At 46.6% G+C, this 20,458-nt stretch overlaps 1 protein-coding gene across 4 annotated transcripts in view; it reads right to left on the bottom strand.

Annotated features, from left to right (window-relative positions):
- PPP4C (protein phosphatase 4 catalytic subunit) overlaps nt 1-20,458 on the bottom strand; it is a 147,353-nt gene that overhangs the window by 55,577 nt on the left and 71,318 nt on the right. For 3 of the 4 annotated variants that reach the window (XM_029607000.1, XM_029607001.1, XM_029606999.1), the window contains exon 4: nt 10,351-10,401. In XM_029607000.1, coding sequence (XP_029462860.1) covers nt 10,351-10,401 — 51 coding nt within the window. Of the gene's footprint in view, nt 1-10,350; nt 10,402-19,601; nt 19,626-20,458 lie in introns of those variants that run through there. The other variant, XM_029607002.1, reaches the window with a different exon arrangement.

The following is a 20,458-nucleotide window of genomic DNA, read 5'->3' as shown; positions in this document are numbered from 1 at the left end:
AAATTTAAACATTCTTATGGGAAAATCTGTTTAATTTAGAATGTTTCAACTTAAGAAACAACTGGTTCCTGAAAACTGTCTTAAGTCTAAGGATTTCCTGTAATCATGAAAGATCTAACATATCCTTCCCCAGAAGTTATCAATTTACCATTTCTATCCTCTACTGCAATCTCAAATTTCTACCCCCTCCACTTCCGGGAAATAGATACCAACATTCTACCAGAAATGTTTACAAAACAAAGAGTGTCTAAATTTATAATATAACATGGACTTCTTAGCACGGTGATATATCAACATATTTAATGCACTTTGGAAAACTAGCTCACTTTAATTGCTGCAGAATGTTCACCCGTGAACTTCCTCTTAAATCTCTGAACCTGTTATTCCAACCTCAATCTGTCAAGATCTTCTCTCCTCCTGGCAGTAAAAGCAATGATTTTGCCTTGCATCATCATCTCTGCTGTTTCCTAATATAAAGTTGGTTCGGTCACATGCAAAATATTTTTGGAAAACTTCTCATTATTTATATATTCCTGAAATTTCTGATCCTCACTTAAATACATGGGAAATCAAGTCGTTCTGGTTCCAAAATGATCTTCCCATTTCAAATCCACCCATAAAGGTGTGTGGACAGATAACCAAGAACCAATTCCTGCTGCTCTTACCAATAAAAACAAATGCCTAGACATCAGATTATAGTCTTTCTAGACCAGGGGTCAGGAACCTATGGCTCGGGAGCCAGATATGGCTCTTTTGATGGTTGCATCTGGCTCGCAGACAAATCTTTAATAAAGTAAAAATCTAACAAAATCCCCCACCCTCCTGACGCCCCTCAAGACCTCCAAAATTAATTTACTACAACCCCCACCCTCCTGACCCCCCCCCCCCAAGACCTGCCAAAAGACCCTGGGGGTCCAGGAGCGATCTCCTGGACTTGGGCTGTCGGCTGCCAGTAGTCAAAATGGCGCAGATGGCCCTTTGTCCTTACTATGTCACTGGGGTCGACCAATGGCGGCAGTAGCCCCTGTGACATAGTAAAGGCAAAGGGCCGTCGGCTGCCAGTAATCAAAATGGCGTCGACGGCCCTTTGCCCTTACTATGTCACAGGGGCTACCGCCGCCATTGGTCGACCCCAGTGACATAGTGAGGGCAAAGGGCCGTCGGCGCCATTTTGACTACTGGCAGCCGACAGCCCAAGTCCAGGAGATCGCTCCCGGACCCCCGCTGGACCACCAGGGACTTTTGGTAGGTCTTGGGGGGGGCAGGAGGGTGGGGGTTTTTGTTAGATTTTTACTTTTTTATTAAAGATTTGTCTGTGAGCCCTGGACCCCGGCTGGATCACCAGGGACTTTTGGCAGGTCTTGGGGGGGGGGGGGGGTAGGAGGATGGGGGGTTGTAGTAAATTAATTCGGCAGGTCTTGGGGGCGTCAGGAGAGTAGGGGGTTGTAGTATATTAATTTGGTAGGTCTTGAGGGAGTCAGGAGGGTGGGGGGTTGTAGTTAGTATGGCTCTCACGGAATTACATTTTAAAATATGTGGCGTTCATGGCTCTCTCAGCCAAAAAGGTTCCCGACCCCTGTTCTAGACTGTAAAACATGCACACAAGACAAATGGGAAAGTCTCTCTCTAAAGAATGCAATACACATCCAGTGATCCTATACAAGAGTTATTCCTTTACATTTACCTATCCTCCCACAACACCCGCACACTGATCTATCCAAATCTGGTTTATGAATGTAGTTTTATCTCATCTCCCATTATCAAAACATGTCTCCAAATTCATGAGAGTTTCTATAACTTTCAAAAAAATGAGTAATTATTTGGGGTGTAGACATTAAATAGAACACTTCTCCCAAACAGCAAGCCTTTAATTATTATATAATTGCCTTCCCAGGTTTTTTATGATCTTATCCACAGGAAATGCCACAGCTTTATTTATAAGGATAGCACCTGCCTTCTTTGATTCTGACAAAACTTCAAGGCCTGCAATACTTCGATGCTTGATAGGTAAACCCAATCCTGCTATGTTCTAGGAGACATACCTTAATTCACTCCTATTCAATACTTTTCCAGTGTAAATATTTTCTAAACATCAGAAAGGAGACCCCCCCCCCCTCCCCCAGCTTAGGCCTTCTCTCATTCTTTGTTCCTGCAAGACGTTCATTATTCCTCCCAATAAAACTGGAGGCTCGGTCATGTGGCCCCAGAATGTTTCTATCTCCTTATCTCACCCTCCCCAACCTAACCATCCACTCTCCCCCATTGAACCTCTCCATCTTGCCCATATTTACTCTAATTTTAAGATCATGTAATGACAGTCCAAGACTGATAACACCTTTCCATCCCCACCCAGATCTTATCTCTTAGTAAGCAACCCATGATATCAAACCCCTTGTCAATGTTCTGTCCCCAACACCATATCCCCTTCCAGCAAAGAACAAAAATGCTTCCCACAGAGATTGAAAAGAGTACAAAACAGTAGAAAAGAAGAGGAAAAACAGAAGACGACCAGCAGAAAAGGTTTGCAAGGCAAGCTATAAAATCTGTACTGCTCTGTGATTTTACAAACATCTTTCCCGCCTTTAATTCTTTGTAAACAGGTCTTGTCTTCAAACACAACCTGCTGAATCCTTTTTGAATGTGTTTGTTTGCTGATGTTCCTTGTGTTAATATTCAGTTTAACATTAGCAAAGTCCAGTACTCATCCGGCCACTGCACAACTGCCTCACAAGATCCCCAACTTCACAAATTTAACTGTGTCATACTGCTACCAGAATATCTCAACTTCCTGTTCTCCACTGGACTGCCTGGATTCCTCCAGCTTAATTACAAATATATGTGCTTCGGTAGGCTTATTAATTATAATGGCCTCACCTCCAAAGAAGGCACAGAACTGCACTGGGTATTGGAGAGTAAAGCAGATTTTCAATTCAAACAAGTTTGTGCACATAAGTGAAAATTCCCTCTGTTGCATCACCACTCTGGCAAACTAGTCCTGAAAGACTAAGATCTCTCTCACTTCATAAGTGGATTGGAAATCTTGCCACATTGTCTGCAGGTCAGCCATTTTGTGTGTCTCAAGTTTAACATTTTGACAATTACAACCCTACTTACTTGCATTTTCCTTTGGTGGGCCCAGACAATGTGCATATTCAGTCTTCAAAATTGTCTAGTTTCAGCTCATTGACTAGCCATTTCTCTAGAAATCCCTGCAGCTGATTTTCTTTCAGATTTTCCAGGATTTCCATGAGCCTTAAATTATTCTTACAAAATCTGTTCTCTACGTCGCCCTGTTTTTCTTCATGTTTGGCTTTCAAGTCCCATAGGATAGCAAATTTGACCATGGCTGCATGCATTTCTTCCTCTACATCTGAATCTCTAGCCAATTTCCACAACTTTTCACAAGATCTCCAAGATTAGTGGTTATATTACCCATCTCACCTTTCCTCTAGGTTACATTAATTTAGATTGCTTAAGCCTATCCCCATATGCTTTACAACTGAAGACCACTGACCAGTATACAGTACTCCAAATGAGGTCTCACCAGGGTCTTATGCAGATGTAATATCACTTTTTTTTTCAGCTGACCATTCCTCTCCCTATGTGCCCAAGCATTTTTATGGCTTTTGCAGTCACCTTATTCACTTGTTTTGCTACCTTAAGATCAGATACAGCCATCCCCAGATTCTGCTCTTGTTTCATGCATACAACAGTTTCACTCCCTTGGGCTTTTGCAGCCTAATGGAGAAGTACATAGTGATTGTACCACCCACCTAAAACCAGAGGATATGAGAGTGACAGCAGGTAATGTGCTACAAAATAGATGAGAGAAAGAACAAAGTGTTGACAGGGGCACGACCAGAAATGTTGAGATTACTTACCTGATAATCTCCTTTTCCTTAGTGTAGACAGATGGACTCAGAACGAATGGGTATAGTATCTGCGTGCTAGCAGTTGGAGACGGATCTGACGTCAGCACGGGGTATATATACCCCCACAGGAAGCGTAGCAACTTAGTAATCTTCCTTGCAAAAGCTGTTATGGATGTGTGTACTGACGCTCAGTGAAAAGTGAAACAGGATTCCCCTGACCGATTGATAGTAGCTGGAGACCGCCAGCATTCCCAACCGGGAGGCGTTGACACCTGGTAGAGTGTACGCTCTTATGGAAACAGAGGACATGGCTTACCTTGAATCGGTGAAACCCATGTACACAGGCAGCTGGGCGGGATGCTGAGTCCATCTGTCTACACTAAGGAAAAGGAGATTATCAGGTAAGTAATCTCAACATTTCCTGGCGTGTAGCCAGATGGACTCAGAACGAATGGGATGTACAAAAGCTTTACTCCCAGCCTGGGCGGGAGGCTGCCTTAGGACCATGTAGTACCGCCCTCGCAAATGCTGAGTCCTCCCTGGCCTGGACATCCAGACGGTAGAATCTGGAGAAGGTATGGAGGGAGGACCATGTCGCCGCTTTACATATTTCTGCAGGCGACAGCATCCTGGATTCCGCCCAGGATGCTGCTTGTGCTCTGGTAGAATGAGCCTTGACTTGTAGAGGTGGAGACTTCCCAGCCTCCACATAAGCTGCTCTGATAACTTCTTTAATCCAGCGGGCGATGGTGGGCCGCGAGGCCGTTTCACCTTGCTTCTTCCCGCTGTGCAGGACGAACAGATGGTCCGTCTTTCGTAGTTCTTGTGTCACTTACAGATATCTGGGCAGTAATCTGCCAATGTCGAGATGGCGCAATAAACGCCCTTCTTCAGATTTCTTCAAACCCGCCGTGGTAGGCAAGGATATGGTTTGGTTAAGATGAAACTGTGAAACCACTTTCGGTAGAAAGGAGGGAACCGTGCGAAGATGGATAGCCGCAGGAGTGATTCGGAGAAACGGATCCCGACAGGACAGTGCATGTAGTCTGATATGCGGCGAGCTGAACATACAGCCAGCAAGAACACCATCTTCAAGGTTAGAGAACGGAGAGACAGTCCCCGAAGGGGTCTGAAGGTGGATCCCGCGAGGAAATCCAAAACAAGGTTGAGGTTCCATAAGGGCACAGGCCACTTCAGTGGCGGACGAATATGCTTGACTCCTTGCAGGAAGCGAGAAACATCTGGGTGCTTGGCGATGGTCTTGCCATCCCTCCTGGGGCCATAGCAAGACAGCGCAGCCACCTGAACCTTGATGGAGCTGAGGGAGAGACCCTTCTGAAGTCCATCTTGCAGGAAATCCAACACAACAGGGATTGTGGTCGAATGTGGATTGGTGCCATGAGTGTCGCACCATGCTTCAAATATTCTCCAGATCCTTACATAGGTGAGGGATGTGGAAAACTTGCGAGCTCGGAGGAGTGTGTCTATCACGGGCTCCGAGTAACCTCTTTTCGTCAATCTAGCCCTCTCAATGGCCAGACTGTAAGAGAGAATTGAGCTGGATACTCGTGGAGGATGGGACCTTGACGTAGAAGGTCCCGGAGAGGAGGCAGGGGAAGGGGCTCCCCTGCCAGTAGTCTTCTCATGTCCGCGTACCAGGGTCTTCTTGGCCAGTCTGGTACCACTAGAAGAACTAGGCCCCGGTGTTTCTGAATCTTGTGGATGATGGCACCCAGCAGAGGCCACGGAGGAAAGGCGTATAGCAGAGTCCCTGGAGGCCACGGCTGAACCAGGGCATCGATTCCGTGGGGGAACGGATCGCGCTTGCGGCTGAAGTATCTGGGTACTTGAGCATTGGACTTGTCCGCCAGTAAATCCATGTCCGGAATCCCCCATTGATCCACAATCATCTGGAAGGCTGTGGGTGACAGCTGCCACTCTCCCGGATTTAGACGTTCTCTGCTGAGGAAGTCTGCCGTGGTGTTGTCCTTCCCGGCAATGTGGACGGCGGAGATGTCCTGAAGATTCGCCTCTGCCCAAACCATCAGTGGGGCGATCTCCAGAGATACTTGTCGGCTTCTGGTTCCGCCCTGACGGTTGATGTATGCCACCTTGGTAGTGTTGTCGGACATCACTCTGACTGCTCTGTTCTTCAGTTTGTGAGCAAATCGAAGGCATGCCAATCGGACTGCCCGAGCCTCTAGACGGTTGATGTTCCACGCTGACTCTTCTCCGCGCCACCGCCCTTGTGTTGCAAGTCCTTCGCAGTGTGCTCCCCAGCCGCTCAGGCTGGCATCTGTGGTGAGCAGAGTCCACGTGGGGGAGGACATCCTCGACCCCTTGCTCATGTGGTCGGACTGCAGCCACCACCGTAACTGTGTCCGGACTCTGGCAGGCAGAGGTAGGTGCGTGGAATTGTTCCGTAGACGAGGGCTCCAGCGAGAGAGCAGGGAGTGTTGTAGAGGTCTCATATGGGCCCTTGCCCAAGGTACCACTTCCAGGGTGGATGCCATGAGACCAAGAACCTGCAGATAATCCCAAGCTATGGGCCGACTGGCTCCCATCAAGTACTGGATACGCATCTGAAGTTTCAACCTTCTCTTGGTAGTGAGACTGACTGTGTCTGCCTGGGTGTCGAACTGTACTCCCAGGTATTCCAGTGACTGGGAAGGCTGTAGGCAACTCTTGCTGAGGTTGATTACCCAGCCCAAGCTTTCCAGAAGGGCGATCACTCTGTCGGTTGTCCGATGGCTCTCTTCTCGTGATTTCGCCCTGATCAGCCAATCGTCTAGGTAGGGATGGACCAGAATTCCTTCCCGCCTGAGGGCCGCTACCACGACAACCACCTTGGTGAAGGTCCGCGGTGACGTGGCCAATCCGAAGGGCAGAGCCCGGAATTGGAAGTGGCGACCCAGAACCTTGAAGCGTAGGTAGCGCTGATGATCTGGATGGATCGGGATATGCAGGTATGCCTCTGACAGGTCTAATGCCGTGAGAAATTCTCCTGGCTGTACTGCGGCCTTGACGGAGCACAGAGTCTCCATGCAAAACCTCGGGACCCGTAAGTATCGATTGACTGACTTGAGGTCCAGCACAGGCCGAAAGGTGCCCCCTTTCTTGGGTACCATGAAATAAATTGAATAGTGTCCAGAATTCACTTCCCAGGCAGGTACTGGGATGATGGCTTTCAAGGACAGGAGCCTCACCAGGGTAGCTTTCAATGCTGCCTTCTTGTGTATGGGACATGAAGATTCCACAAACTTGTCTGGAGGGAGATGATGAAAGTCCAGATAATATCCCTCCCGGATAATGGCGAGGACCTACTGGTCCGACGTGATCTCGACCCATCTGGGGTAGAAGAGGGTTAACCTGCCCCCTATGGCTCCGTCCCCCAGATGAATCGGCGGATTCTCATTGGGAGGCGTGGCCGGGACCTGAGCCCGGGCCTGCTCCCCTCTTGCGCTGCTTGGTCCGAAAGGACTGAGTCCTGGCCTGAGGCCGTGGTGCCTGGTAGCGACTCCTGTAAGGAATGAAGCGCTGTGAACTCCTGCCCCTGGAGGGCCTTGGAAAGGTGCGCTGGCCCCTTCTGAACCGATCTTCCGGCAGTCTAGGCACTGGAGAGGCACCCCATGTACTGGCCAGTTTATCAAGGTCGCTGCCAAAGAGGAAAGAGCCCTTAAAGGGCAATCTGGTAAGGGTGTCTTTGAAGGTGCATCAGCTGACCATCTCCGGATCCAGAGCTGCCTCCTGGCGGCTACGGAGGATGAGATCCCCTTAGCTGTTGTCCGGACTAGGTCTGATGCAGCATCCGTGAGGAACGAGAGAGCTGACTCCATGTCAGCTGCTGGAGCATTGTTCCTAACCTGTGACAAACAGGAACGTGTCACCACTGTGCAGCAGGTTGCGATCCGCAAAGATAGAGCTGCCACCTCAAAGGTCTGTTTCAGAATGGCGTCCAGTCGCCGGTCGTGAGGCTCCTTGAGAGCCGTCCCCCCTTCAACTGGAATGGTAGTGCGCTTGACCACAGCGCTAATCAAGGCGTCCACCTGAGGGCACGCCAGCAGGTCCTGGATAGCCGGTGCCAATGAGTACATGCCCGTCAGGGCCCGGCCCCCTTTGAAGGAAGCCGCTGGTGCTGCCCATTCTAAATCTATCAGTTGTTGTGCTGCTTGCAAGAATGGAAAATGGCGGGCCGTAGGCCGAAAACCTTCCAGCAGGGGGTTCTGTGCAGAGGGTACCGTAGTGCTGGGACCTGTAATATCCAACTCCGCCAGACACTGAGACACCAGGTCGGAGAGATCCTCCTTAGGGAAGAACCGCCTCATGGTTCTATATGGCTCAATCCCTGGGGGAAGTTCCCCCTCGTCCGGGAGTTCGGACTCGTCCGGTGAGACCTCCTGGTCTGACTGATCTGGACTGTCCAGCGGTGGTAGGACCCACTCACGATAAGGGCATGAGGGTCCAGGAACAGGAGCCGCCACCGCAGCGGCTGCCGCAGCAGCCGCCACAGTCGCAGCCACCGCAGGAACCACAGCAACAGCAGGAACAACAGGAACAGCAGGAACCGCAGGGCCTGGACGGGAAGCCGTTTGCATCTGTACAAAGGCATGAATCCCCTTAAAGAGATCCACCCAGGAAATTGAAGCAGCCTCTAATCGCCGGGGTACCAGATCCCCCGGGATTCCCGATTGGTCGAGACTGCCCGCTAAATCCGGTGTAGCCCCTGGGGAACTGTCAGCAAATTGTGACTGAGACTGGTCCCGGCCCGAGGGTCCCACGGCCTCCTCACATTGGGCACATAGTGAGTCTGGCTCTTTACTGTGCGTGGCTCGAAGCTGGCATGCAGAGCAGAGGCCGAGGGCTTTAATGCCGGAGGCAGGCGGCGCCCCCGCTGAAGACGCTGAGGCGTTCTGTTCCATTGAAAAGTATGCGCTAAATGAAAAGCGGCAATAATATATGCTTACTAGAACAGGCGCACAATAATAATATGCGGCAGCAATACGCGTTTAATACAACAGGCGCACAATAATAATATGCGGCAGCAATACGCGCTTAATACAACAGGAGCACAATAATAATATGCGGCAGCAATACGCGCTTAATACAACAGGCGCCCAATAATAATATGCGGCAGCAATATGCGCGTAAGACAACAGGCGCACAATAATAACATGCGGCAGCAATATGTAATACAACAGGCGCTTAATAATAGCAATAATTATATTTATATCAAGCGCTCAGCCATATGCGCTCAATGATATGCCATACGGTCCCAGCAATAGGCGGCCATGAATACCGCTCAATGGTATGCAATAGGCTCTCAGCAGTAAGCGGTTAGTAATACACGCTAAATGGCATTCAATATGCTCTCAGCAATAAGCGGTTAGCAATACACGCTAAATGGCATTCAATATGCTCTCAGCAATAAGCGGTTAGCAATACACGCTAAATGGCATTCAATATGCTCTCAGCAATAAGCGGTTAGCAATACACGCTCAATGGCCTTCAATAGGCTCTCAGCAATAGGCGGTTAGCAATACACGCTAAATGGCATTCAATATGCTCTCAGCAATAAGCGGTTAGCAATACACTCTAAATGGCATGCAATAGGCTCTCAGCAATAAGCGTTTAGCAATACACGCTCAATGGCATTCAATATGCTCTCAGCAATAAGGCAATATAAGCACAAGGAGGAATAGAGCCGCGCCTATTACGGGCGCTCAATACCTCAACAAGGCCCACAAAATGGCACCCTCCACGGCGTGCCACGCCGCCGATCCTCTGTTCCTCGGAGACCAGAAATAAGAGATGTACGCCTTACCTGATCCTCGGCGCTTCCCGGCTGGAACCCGGGCGGTCTCCGGCTGCGGGGGGAGAGGGCAAGTACCTTCACCCCCGCGTTTGAGGATATGCACCCGCTGCCTCGTCCACGCCGGGACAGAGGCGCCTCGTATGCCTCACCCGAACCTCGCCCGGGGGCTATGTCCCTGCCGCGATTCGGCCACCGGACCGAGGACTTAGACCTCCGGGGGATCACGGAAATCACCCCGGGAAACTCTACTGGGGGCGGGACCTTAGGGTATCACCGCAGGAGTGCGGGGCTCGATGTTGTAGAAGTTGAAGTTGAAAGTAGAAAGTAGAAAATAGAAAGTAGATTTGGAAAACACGCTCAGCAAGCGTGCAGGCTCTCCAAACTGCTTTGGAGATGGAAATTACTAAGTTGCTACGCTTCCTGTGGGGGTATATATACCCCGTGCTGACGTCAGATCCGTCTCCAACTGCTAGCACGTGGATACTATACCCATTCGTTCTGAGTCCATCTGGCTACACGCCAGGAAACCAAGAATAGAGGATGAAGAAAAATTACAATACAGGAACAGACTGTTGAAAATTCTAAAACCAGGTTAGTGGGATGGGGCTGGGGGACTCCTAGGAACAAACAACGCACATTACAACTACTACTGTGGCTAATACTCACTCTGAAAAGCTCCTTCAGGTCATAGAACTGTCCATGGATGTCCCCACACACCTGGAACAGGAAAAGTAAACATTTACATTTTTATTATTTATTTTATTTAGAAACTTTTATATACCGGTATTTGTGGGGACATCATACCGGTTCACATAATAACTGCAAGGTTGGAAAGTACATTTCAACAGGGATAGTAACTGGGCGCGGGGATAACCAATAGGCAGAATGAAGGATAGAAAACAAGAAGGTCATAACGAGAGAATAACAATTAACAATTTACAATGAATATCTCCTTAATATAAGGAGAGGGCGGTCACCTAGAGGGGGGGGGGCTGCGGAGGGGGAGGGAAAGCTATTCTGCGGAGGGGGAGGGAAAGCTATTCTGTGTAGGCATGGTTGAACAGAAGTGTTTTTAGTTTCTTTTTGAATTTGATTGCACAGGGTTCAAGGCGCATGTGGACAGGTAGGGAGTTCCAGAGGGCTGGACCGGCAATTGAGATGGCACGGTCGCGGGTGGAGGAGAGATGAGCTGTTTTCAAGGATTGAACATGTAGGGTGCCTTTGTTGGTGGATCTGGTGGCTCGGGTGGAAAAGGAGGCGGTGAATGGGAGGTCGAGCCAGTTTGAGTTGTGGGTGTGGATGGATTTGTGTATTATGGTCAAAGTTTTGTAGTGTATGCGGGACAGGATGGGGAGCCAATGTAAGTCCTTAAGGATGGGGGTAATATGGTCGTGTTTGCGTGTGTTCGTGATGAGTCTTGCAGTAGCATTTTGCAATAGTTGGAGGGGTTTTATCGAAGATAGGGGGAGCCCTAAGAGGAGGGCATTACAGTAATCAAGTTTGGAGGTGAGGGTGGCTTGAATCACTGTACGGAGGTCATGGGTGTAGAGCAGGGGTCTGAGTTTCTTTAGAACATTGAGTTTGAAGAAACCGGCTTTGAGGATGGAATTGATGTGAGGTTTCATACTGAGATTGGGATCGAGGAGGACTCCGAGGTCCCTAACGGAGGGTTGAGCAGTAAGGAGGTTAAGTTTAGGGTCGTTAGGCGGGAGGTCAGGGGGATGCGAGGAGATGTGGAGGAGTTCTGTTTTATTTGTGTTGAGTGCAAGCTGAAGGTTGGTGAGGAGGGCGTTGATAGCTGCTAGGCAATTTTCCCAGTGTTCCAGGGCATCAGATATAGAGTTGTGAATGGGAATGATGATCTGTACATCATCAGCATAGAGGTAAAATTTGAGTTTAAGGTCTGAGAGGAGGTGGCAGAGAGGTGTGAGGTAAACATTGAAGAGGGTCGAAGAAAGTGATGAGCCTTGCGGGACTCCTTGTTGTAGGGGGTATGAGGCAGATAGGTTGTTTCCAATTTTAACAGAGAACTTTCTGTTAGAGAGGTAGGATTTGAACCAGGTGAGGGCTATTCCTGAGATGCCGATGCTTTCTAGCCGTGTCAGGATGTGGTGGTGGCTGATGGTGTTGAAGGCCGCTGAAATATCGAGAAGGGCGAGGAGGTAGCTGTGGCCTTGTCCCAGACCTCTGAGGAGATGGTCAGTAAGGGAAAGGAGTAAGGATTCAGTATTAAAGTGTTTCCTGAATCCGAATTGGGAAACATGGAGGATATCATGGTTTTCAAGGTAGTCCATGAGTTGAGAATTAACCACTCTCTATATACGATATATACACATACGATATATACACATACTATATACGATATATACACATATATACGATATATACACATCTCTATATACGATTAGGCACGCACCATGGACCATGAAATGCTTCAAGAGTAATTAGAACAAGACAACTAGATTAAGAAATGGAGAGAAAATCAGTTTCAAAAACAGTGTAAGATTAAAATGTACTGGTACAGACTGTCTTGACATATGCCTGATGCTTCTCTGCTCTATGAATGTCCCTATTTCAAAATCTTTAGAATGTAGTTTTGATCACTTGTATGCATTCTGTCTGAAGAGAGAAACAGACCGTATAAATGAAGATCAGCTATGATAAAAGTTTGGGGAAGAGAGATAAAAGGGATGCTTAAATTTTAAATGTTCCAAGATAAATACGTATTATACATGCATTATGCTTGAAAAAGTTAAAGAAATTGATTAACACAAAATAAACCCCAACAAAACAACCCTCTTATGCATGTACTAAGCAGTCATCTTCTAGAACTTTCTGGTACAGACAGGTATGCATGGAGCTTCTTGTGCATCCTTGGCCATACAACTGCCCCAATTTCCAATTTGGGAAACTCAGAGAAAGAGTGCAACAGAGCAAAATCAACTTAAAAACGGGAAAAGAGTGAGTTTGGGTCACTGGTTGATCAGCTGCCTTTAAAGAACACTTGTTACAGACGTGGATAGTCTTCAACAAAAAGAAAAAAACAAGACATTTGCAAATTGGTGATAAAATGTTTTTGTTGGGAATACACACCTTTTATGTGTAAGGAAAAGACAATCTGAAATGGGATCTAGGAATGAGGCGTATAGGGCCTTGTCCAGATCCCCCCTTAGAAGAGCTGTGTGTGTCAGTTGAACCAAACAAGATGATCAAGAACCAAACAAGACAGATGCTCCTGGAGATAAAGAACTGCTATTCTTCAATAAAGAGGGCACTGTGACATAGCTGCACATGAATTTGTTGCTGCAATGACCATCACAAATATTGTAGCCACTTAAGCAGCATATTTTGCTCAAAAGCCTGTTCAAGCACTTCCACCATCACATGATTCTGCTGGGACACAGGCTTACACAAAAAACAAGGGGAGGGAGGATTTGAAGGAGCAACAGCAACTTCTCAGCGAATCCTCTATCTTAAATAATAGCCTAAATCTCTTTAGGTTCTACTAATACCCCCTTGCTGGGCTGGGAACAGTGAATTAAGGGCTCTTTTCTCTGAAATATTTCATGTGCCTGGCCCAGAGAGAGCTAAGAAAGTGCAGTATTAACTGCAAATTTTAATTTGTTTTAATTTTTAAAGAATAGGATAAATGAAAGATAAAAACCTGCTGCACCACCTGTGCTCTTTCATCTGCTGGAGGCAGAGAATACTGCCCTTTAACTATCACTGCACAACACATGAGTAGCGTTGTCGCAGAAAAAGTAATGTGCTCTGCCTTCATCTGCTGGAAGGGAACATAGCCCAATCATGCTGGACTGGTGTAGCAGGCTTTTGAGCTGAATTTTGCTCAAAAGCGTGTCCCCCAGCACTTCTACCATCATGTGATTCTGCATATCCTATCAATGCCTGGTTTTGGAATCGGGAGGGCATTCACATCTATGCAGGGGCCATGACTGTGGAGGAAAAAGGAACTAACAAGGAGGAGAAGTAACCTAAAAACGGCTGGGTTTTCCTGTTGGACTTTTCTTTAAACCCCTCTCCATACTGCTACAAGGTTTCTGAAGGTCACCCTGGGGACTCCCTGTGATCCCTGCTTATCTGCACGTGTTGCAAACCAGACTAGCTTCTCAAGTCTTGCTAGCTTTCAAAGTTCAGTTGACAGCCCTTCTTCACAAAAGATATATTCCTTCCCAAGATAGATAAGGAGAAATGTATGCTTTCCTTTAATCCTGCTACGCCGGACCAGAGAAATGGTCTATTTCCCCCTTGCAGCAGATGAAGGCAGAGTTCTAAGACATTCTTAGTAACATCACTGCTTATGAGTGTTGCAGAAATAGTTAAAGCCAGTATTCACATGACAAAGCAAATAAAATATAAAAAAAACCCAAAACATGACAATCTTGAAAACAATTGAAAATATAAAAAAGAAAGCTAGAAGATGCTCCTCCAAATCAAATGGTAATTTACAAACTTTAAAATTAATTTTGGAGAGAACAAAATATTTGTAAACAGATCTTTTAGAAGCTCTTGCCAATAACTTTACATGTTCATACTTAAATCTATGAATAAGATATTCTTCACAACCATTAGGGCCTTAACTTCTGAGAAGGGTACTAGACTCGTGCAGCAGATTTAAAGAAAAGGAAATGATCAAATAAGCATATATTTCTCCTTCCTTTTCATCCTGCTATACCAATACAGATATGTGGGAAGAGCAAGTTTGCTTACCGTAAACGGTGTTTTCCATAGATAACAGATGAATTAGCTATGCTGTATGGGTACGTCCTCCATGCCACTAGGTGGCGGAGCTCTCTAAGACTAGAAAGTCTTTTAGCTAGGTGCTCCCTCCCTCCTGTAACCTGACAGGATACCTCAGGCTCCTCAGTCAATATCAAAGCAAGATAGGTATATGCTAGAACTGTCCGGGGAACTGGGCAGGTCAGCATGGCTAATTCATCTGCTAACTACGGTAAGCAAACTTGCTCTTTTCACGTAGATAAGCAGCTGAATTAGCCATGCTGTATGGGAGTTCCCAGCTAACGAATTGAGCAGTTAATGTGTGTCATTGGAAAAAAAAAATATATATTTTTTTTTGCTCAATATGATAACAGTGGCAGACAGTTCCTATGAAGGCTGTATCTGTTTGGAATATGTGCATTTCTGTAGGATAGTCCGTCCCAAAAAAGAATCATCTGCTGTCTGTTTCTCTAAACAATGGTGGGATGTGAAAGTGTGTAGCAATGACTATGTCGCCGGTTCACAAATGACTATGAGAGGTAATTGACGGAAAAGGGGCAATGGAGGCTGCCATTGCATGTACGTGGTATGCCCCTAGGATCGCCGATAGCATGTGCGATGTGCTATTACAACAGAGCTGGATACAGTGGCATATCCTGTGGAGAAAGTACTATCATCTCTGGACGCCTTTGTGCGTTCGATTTGAACGAAAGAACAATGTGTGTAACTGTCATAGTGCCATGCATGAAGTTGTGGATGAAACGTGGGAAGGTGATGGGCCAGTTAATATCAAAACTGGAAATTCCCATAGGAAGACAGTTCAGGTGAGTGCATAAGGGCACCTTGTTGTGGTGAAAAAGAAGATAAGGAGCGTAGTGAATTGATACTTGTAACTCACTTACTCTCCTTGCAGAAGGCAAAAACGACCAGGAAAGCACCGTCCATGAGAGGTACCGAAGGTAAGAAGTGTCCAGGGTACAAGGGGTGAGAGCATTAGTTGTTCGAAACTATGTCGGACTCCCGACACCGGTGGTTTACGTGAAGGTGTACATTGGTGCACTAGCCCTTTTACAATTCCTGATAGTAAAGAATGGTAAATTAGGGTCCTCATCTAGACGAATGTGATAAGCTGTTATATGTCTTACTTGAACTTGTAGTGAGGAAGTAGGAAGGCCTTCGCCGTAAAGGAGATGGAGGCAGGACAGAAGTTGTGTACGTGGGCAATTTAAGGGGTTTATACCCGTTGACGTACACCAGGAAGCGCAGCGGGACCACACCCTTGGTAACTCAGTCTGAGAAAGAGGACATCTTGAAGGGTAGGAGAACGTTTAAGCACTAGGAAATGGGCCTCTAAATCTCCATGCCATAAGGTGTAGGGATGAGTGAAGAGGATGTAGTAGTGCTCCTTTGTGTTGGTGAAGAAACTGTGAGCCGGTGCCCAGGGGAATTGGCTGTGGCTCGAGAATCGGAGAAGGCAACTGGATCATTGACGTCTTGGCCCTGCTGGCGCGATGTGGAACAGATCCGCCCGGCTTCCTATGCATGTCTATGATCAGGTGGAGTAGTGTTCGGTCCTTTATGATCTCCATAGTGTTGAAGAGATGCAGAAATGAGTCGTGAACCAGCAATGAGAAAAGGAGCCCGGAGCGAACATGAGCAGACTTGGATAAACTCCGTAGAGGTGTTTCCTATTGTCTGTTGCAGTCTGTCGCAAGAGACTTACCGCAGTAAAATCCCAATTTGAGAATATTGATTGAGTATGACCACTCTGGAATTAGTAAGTCCAAGCAGAGAGCTGAGTTAAGTGAAGTGAGTCTGCTCCCGTGTTTGATCCCCTCTGTGTAGAGGTTCCATGGACCGGGGTTCCTGTTTAGTTTACTAGAACATTGGAATCTGGATTCCGTGTGATTCCGGAGTTGTATTTATTTATTTATTTATTTAGGGAAGCATATGTTAGGAGGGTGTTTCTGACTGCCGCAAGTTCTGGAAGGTTTATGTTTAGCATACTTGATTACGAAGTTCATAGACTTTGTATCTATATTTCGTTCAGATGAGAGTGCCCGGCCTTGGGGGAGTTATCTGTGGTGAATTATTTATTTATTTATTTATTTTATTTAAGGTTTTTATATACCGGCATTCATGAAACGATCACATCATGCTGGTTTACAAATAAACAGGGGTGCAATAAATACATCAAAACAGAAATAACGTGTCGAAGAAAGCAGTTACAATTAACAAGGACTATTGAACTGGGATCAGAGGAAATAAAGATAGTTTAGCAGAGACTAAATTATATACAAGGAGATGAGGTACAGCTGCTGTGTTGGATATGTTGATGGCGAGATGCATTAATTTAAGTCCGGGAAAGCTTGCATAAACAGCCAAGTCTTGAGTCTTTTTCTAAAGGTTAGGAGGCAAGGCTCCTGTCTGAGATCGGGAGGGATGGAGTTCCATAACGGTGGGCCAGCTGTGGAGAGGGCTCGATCTCTTAAGGTAATGTGACTAGTGGTTTTAGTAGGGGGTACATGGAGGGATCCTCTGTATGCGTCTCTGGTAGGTCTTGTGGAATTGTGTAAGCGGAGAGGAAATTGTAGGTCAATTGTGGTGTGTTGATGGATGATTTTGTATATCAAGGAGATGGATTTGTAGATGATTCTGAAGTGAATTGGTAGCCAATGAAGGTCTTTTAGAATTGGGGAAATATGGTCTCTTTTCTTGGTGTTTGTTAGTAAACGGGCTGCTGTGTTTTGTACCATTTGGAGCAGTTTGGTGTAGGAGGAAGGGAGACCAAGTAGGATAGCGTTACAGTAATCTAACTTTGAGAAAATAATTGCTTGGAGGATCGTTCTGAAATCTTGGGCGTGGAAGAGAGGTCTTATCCTTTTTAAAACTTGGAGTTTGTGGAAGCAGTCTTTGGTCGTTCTGTTGATGGAGGCTTTGAAGTTCAGCCTGTTGTCAATTATCACTCCTAAATCCCTCACTTGAGTGGTTGGTGGGTTGGTTGGATGAGAAGCGGTCAGATTGCTGTTCTCTGGAGATATGAGTAGTATTTCGGTCTTGGAGGAGTTTAGTACTAGATTTAGGCTATTGAGGATATTAACTGATGACGCAGGGAACGCAGGGGGAGCCCACCGATTAAGTAAGCGGGATTAATCAGGATTATGGGTTTCCTTCCCCTGCTGCTGATCAAGGAAATGTGAGTGGTCCATGTATGGAGAAACTGAGCTCATTGGTGCTTTATAGGTGGGCACGTGGAACCACGGAGATGGTTGCCATCATATGTCCCAGAACAGGCAGGACCTGGTGAGCTGCCATTGTGGTATTATGAAGCAGAGCTGTATACCGTGTGGAGAGACCCAGAGTTCTTGGGTGAGGTAGGAAAGCCTTGTCGATGTAGGCGCCTATGAACTGTACGGTTTGAAAAGGCTCCCTGATGACCTTTTGTTTTCCTTTTTTTTTGTTGTTGTTGTTAAGGAGTATTAGATTGTTTAGAGAAGAAATCTCTGTAAAGATTGCTTCATGGAATGTTGGATTGGATGCCTAGTAGGAGTCAATTAGCCAGATAGAGAAATACTTGCATTTTATGACGATGAAGGTGCGTTTCACCAGTGCCCTGCATTGGTGAAAAACCTGTGGGGGAAGAAGCAAGGCAGAATGGAAGAACCTTATATCGGACGGAATGGTTGTCCGTCCGGAAACAAAAGAAATAATTGAGACAAGTCATTCTGCAAAGAAAATTATTATTTTTTTTTTTTTTTAGTAAACATCCGGAGCTCTTGCAGGATGTTTGTCTGGTGAGACGAGATGTGTAATTTCGAGAAAAACCCCATTGACTCGATTTATGTGAGTTTAGGCTGGAAGATAAGCGGACAACCTTCACCTCAAAGGTGGATGGTGGTCCCATGGCTTTTAAAAACTCCACTGGGTTTCTTTTTCTTTTTTTTTATAGGTTGAGGAATCGCCGGTTACTGCACTTTGGTGAGGTCTTCACGTATGCTGACATGTTGTCCACTGTTGATCTGCCGTCTCGATGGTTGGCAAGAGAGAGGCCTAGAATAGGAGTGAGACTGCTGCTTGATGTTTCTTAAGCCTTGTGAATGTATCAGTGAACTGATTTTGAATAAAGTGCCTGGACGAAATGGTAAATTTGCACATATGTCGGGAATATTGTCTTCTATGGTTGCAGAATGTAACCATGTAAGATGTCTGGTTGGCAAGTGTCAGAAGAGACATTCTTTCTTTTTTTTTTTAAACCTTAGGAAACGTTTCACTCCTCCCTCAGGGGAATGATCTTGAGGAGGTAAATGGTGTCTGTCGAGCTGGATGACGTTGTGGCGTTAGAGCCCGTAGATTATCCACAGGTATGCTTGATGTAAAAACGATGGTGTGAATGCAGGCTTTGAGCATTGCAGATGAAAAGGTTGTATTCCTTCTCTCTTTTTTTTTTTTTTGGAAGTCATCTGGTAAATTATCCTATGTTGGCAGTGTGTGAAAATATGAAGCCTGGACTTAGAAGCCGCCAGTATCATCCTGTCCACTAGCAGGGAGTGAATGGGAAGGTGCACGTTAATATGGAAAGGAGAATTGTGCACAGTACCTAATTATGGGATCTCCACCCTAATGCTGTGGTAGGGCCATTGGTTGAATAGGCACGTCAAAAATGACCCGGGATCGTTGTGGTATCATTAGTATTTGACTTACCTAACCGATCGCGTCGGTGGTAGAACGTGCACGAGGAAGTCATAGGCTTCAGCATGGCAGGCGCCATTCGTATCTTTGGAGTGTAGAGGCAGGATTAGGTGCACCAGTCTGAGAACTTTTTTTTTTAAATGCCCATTAGTAGGCTTTAGCGGTGGTTAAGCACGCGTTTGTTATGTGGGGTTTTTGCATTGTAGCTGTGACCCATTTCAGTCGCGTGGACGTCTCGGTGCGCTCATGGGTGCCTTTGCTTTGTTGCTGACTTCCTTTTTCTTTTATTTTATTGGGAAACGAGTTGAAAAATTACAAAGATAATATTCAAGAATAGTGTTCAAGCAATGAAGAAACATACAGGAACAATATCTCAACACAATTCCTAATATAAGATCTAGGAGCCCTTCAAAGGATCCATCTCATTCCCTCTTTTTTCATACCACCCACCCTCCTTGATAGTGTCAGATGGATGGTGTGCATAAACGTACCATGCACCAGGCACCCATGCCCTGGTGCATTCGGAGTCTCCGCCGGTGTTCAGTGCATCCCGTGTCTGTATTTGGCGTGTTCGGCGCTCCCCGTTTCCGCGCGTGTTGCGTCTGTTTAGATGGTGTCCAGGATAGTCTGGTGCGTCCGAGCCCACATCAAGACCTCGGCGAGCCAGTGCGCATGCCGATGCCTCTGTGCCCGGCAGGTGCGTCGGCCCCACGGTGCATGCGTCGATACCTGAAAAGATAGCTGATGTCAGCCTACATATACCCATGAGCATGCTCAGCTCTTCAGTATTCTCTTCGAAAAGCCAGTGTGGATATATGTTTAATACTTGATGACCCTTGAATGAACTTGAACTGGTTCAACTGATTATATATACCGTAAGTAAAGTTTGAAACTGGAGACCGCCAGTGCATGGAAACAATGAACTCCGACACCTGGGTAACTGCGGGTGTCTTGGATTAGAGGTAGACTGTGGCTTACCCTTACTTGCTCAGTCTTGAGATTTGATATCAGAGGTTCTCTATTTCTGGAGCAGCCGTGGGCGGGATGCTGAGTCCATCTGTCTGCACTAAGGAAAATGAAATTATCAGGTAAGTAATTTCTCCATTTCCTAGCATGTAGCCAGATGGACTCAGGACCAATGGGATGTACAAAAGCTACTCCCCTCCAGGGTGGGAGGCTGCCCGTGGCCCACTTAATGCTGCCCTTGCGTAAGCTGTGACCTACCTGGCCTGAATATCCGGGCAGTAGAACCTGGAGAAGGTGTGTAGGGAGGACCATGTCGTTGGCTGACAGATCTCGGCTGGCGAAAATGGCTTGGTTTCAGCCCAGGAGACTGCCTGGGCCCTTG

Source organism: Rhinatrema bivittatum, chromosome 6 (assembly GCF_901001135.1).
Source record: "Rhinatrema bivittatum chromosome 6, aRhiBiv1.1, whole genome shotgun sequence".
Classification (NCBI taxonomy): Eukaryota; Metazoa; Chordata; class Amphibia; order Gymnophiona; family Rhinatrematidae; genus Rhinatrema; species Rhinatrema bivittatum.
The sequence above is the reverse complement of the archived record's forward strand: the minus strand, read 5'-3'. Positions and strand labels throughout refer to the sequence as shown.